At 39.3% G+C, this 2,614-nt stretch overlaps 1 protein-coding gene across 1 annotated transcript in view; it reads left to right on the forward strand.

Moving 5' to 3' along the window:
* Window positions 1-1,026: 1,026 nt before the first annotated feature.
* Window positions 1,027-2,614, forward strand: part of LOC121375524 — a 17,988-nt gene continuing 16,400 nt past the window's right edge. The window contains exon 1 of the mRNA XM_041503019.1: window positions 1,027-1,151. Coding sequence (XP_041358953.1) covers window positions 1,106-1,151 — 46 coding nt within the window. The 5' untranslated portion in view covers window positions 1,027-1,105. The remainder of the gene's footprint in view (window positions 1,152-2,614) is intronic.

A 2,614-nucleotide genomic window follows, 5' to 3' on the forward strand; every position in this document is an offset into this window, starting at 1 on the left:
ATCGCCTATTAGAGTTCAAAGAAAGGTAAATGAATATGATGAATAAATAAATTAAACATTTTATAATAAAGTCGGGATTCTTTCATCTGAGTGTGTGTGTGTGTGAGTGAGTGTGTGTGTGTGTGTGTGTGTGTGTGAGTGAGTGTGTGTGTGTGTGTGTGTGTGTGTGAGAGTGTGTGTGTGTGTGAGTGAGTGAGTGTGTGTGAGTGTGTGCGCGTGTGTGTGTGAGTGAGTGTGTGTGTGTGTGTGTGTGTGTGTGAGTGTGTGTGTGTGTGTGAGTGTGTGAGTGTGTGTGAGTGTGTGTGTGTGTGTGTGTGAGTGTGTATGTGTGTGAGTGTGTGTGTGTGTGTGTGAGTGAGTGTGTGAGTGTGTGTGTGTGATGAGTGTGTGTGTGTGTGTGAGTATGTGTGTGTGTGTGTATGTGTGTGTGCGTGTGCGCGCGCGCGCGCGCGCGCGCGGCGCGCGTGTGTGTGTGTGTGTGTGTGTTGTGTGTGTGTAACATACCATGTATGTTATTTCTGAAGCTTTAGGAGTTCTGGGCCCCTACTAGATCCATCATAGAGTCCCAGCTATACATAGAACGACAGTAATCTTGCATTAGACGACTGGTATGTATTCATCGCCAAGGCTGCAGTTTCAGTGACAGGTGACTGATTATAAGGGGCCGTTCAACAATTACGTAACATATGTTGTATTTTGTATATCACACACACTTTCTAAAATTACGTAACGCTCAACAATACACCACACCCACACCACATCACCTTCACACACGCTTCTTCCGTCATTTGACTACATTTTTTCTTCTTTCTTTTTTTTGGTTTTTGTGTATTTACGTTTCCTTTGTAATAAATATTAGATAGCAAAGCATCTGTTAAAGAACAAAATAGCAACGGCAGGCTGCATTTTAACTCTTGACAAACACCCCCTTACATTCCCCATGGGGTTTGGTAACGCATACCATGATACCACTCGCCTTAGAGTGTTACGTAATTGCTGAATGGCCTTGACGAATCGATGTAAACAGCAAGGTGATGGCCAAATATTTTTCCCGTTTACGGTTAAGCCGATATATTTCTGCGGGTCGGATGTACTATCAACAAACATGGAGCCTTTGGGTGGACTACACGGACACACTAAAGAAGAAAACGGTATGAAATCGTGATTGAAGATGCATAAACCGTGTACTGTTATCTAGGACCAGGATACTGGCCTGCTTTAATAATTATAATGTGTTCGCGGCAATGTTGAAATGCGATATCGTCACAAACAGGTGCATAACAATATTTGCGTTTGAACGACTGTGATGTTCCACCGAATGTTTCATTATAATTTAGAGAAACATCAGTTGGGGTGTTTTTAATATATAGTTTGTGTACTTTACTACTGATTATGTTCCCCACCGTGGTGCAGAGGCGACAACACTCTAGCCTAACCCTAATGTTAAATAAATGACGTTCAGTTGATGATGTCCGTAAATATACTATCAAACTGGGACTACAATGCTGACAAGACATTGATAATTTTAAAGGGACATTCCTGAGTTTGCTGCAACTTTTAAGGTGTTATTGACTAACAGAGCCTTTTTAACGATTGTAATTACATATCAAATATATTTTTCTGCAATTAATATTAGTGGCTGTATATTAAACGTGTTTTCCTAAAATATAATTTATAGGTACGAAATTATTTGAAGACAAAATCCAGTTTTGGCTTCTTACAAATATTAAGTCGACCAGAAACACACTGAATATACAGACACTAGTCGGAAACATCTTATAATGCGACAAACTGAGCAATGTCCCTATAACAGACACAAAAACTAAAGGGATTCAAAGTAAATAATTTCAAATAAATTAAAGAAAACTAAATTAATATTCGTGTTTATTTTATTTGTTCAGTATATTAAAACATCAATTAATAAATAAGGGATATAAAATCCGGTAAATTCGCTGAAGTAAATTTATGAAAAAGGTTAAGGCGTTATCAGTGTATGACGTCAGTTTCATGGCCGCTATCAGATTCAATGAATGCGATACAACAGAATTATGTTTACGTCCTGTGTCACTGATACGAAACGTTTATTTGTTTACTACTACTGTACGTTGCTGGCATATCAATAAAAGTAATTCCTTGACCTCATTAATTTGCATCTTATATGTAAAGTTATCACATTATATCTATATATATTATTATATATATATATATATATATGTGAGAGAGATCTAGAGAGAGAGAGAGAGATCGAGAGAGAGAGAGAGAGAGAGGAGAGAGAGAGAGAGGGACAGAGAAAGAGAGAGAGAGAGAGAGAGAGAGAGAGAGAGACAGAGAGAGAGAGAGATGAGAGAGAGACAGCTCGAGAGAGAGTGAAGAGAGAGAGAGAGAGATAGAGAGAGAGAGGAGGGAGAGAGAGAGAGAGATGAGAGGAGAGAGAGAGATCGAAGAGAGGGAGAGAGAGAGGAGATAAGGAGAGCCATATGCCTATTATTATTAAATGGAGATGTTCCCTTTTTATATGAATATTACTCTAGCATGCCTAGCGGTGTTAGGGTTCTAGATCCGTTAGTGCCCCTACTAGATCCGCCCGATGATTTGGTTAACTATACTCCCCTAC

This window comes from Gigantopelta aegis, chromosome 6, assembly GCF_016097555.1.
Source record: "Gigantopelta aegis isolate Gae_Host chromosome 6, Gae_host_genome, whole genome shotgun sequence".
NCBI lineage: Eukaryota > Metazoa > Mollusca > Gastropoda > Neomphalida > Peltospiridae > Gigantopelta > Gigantopelta aegis.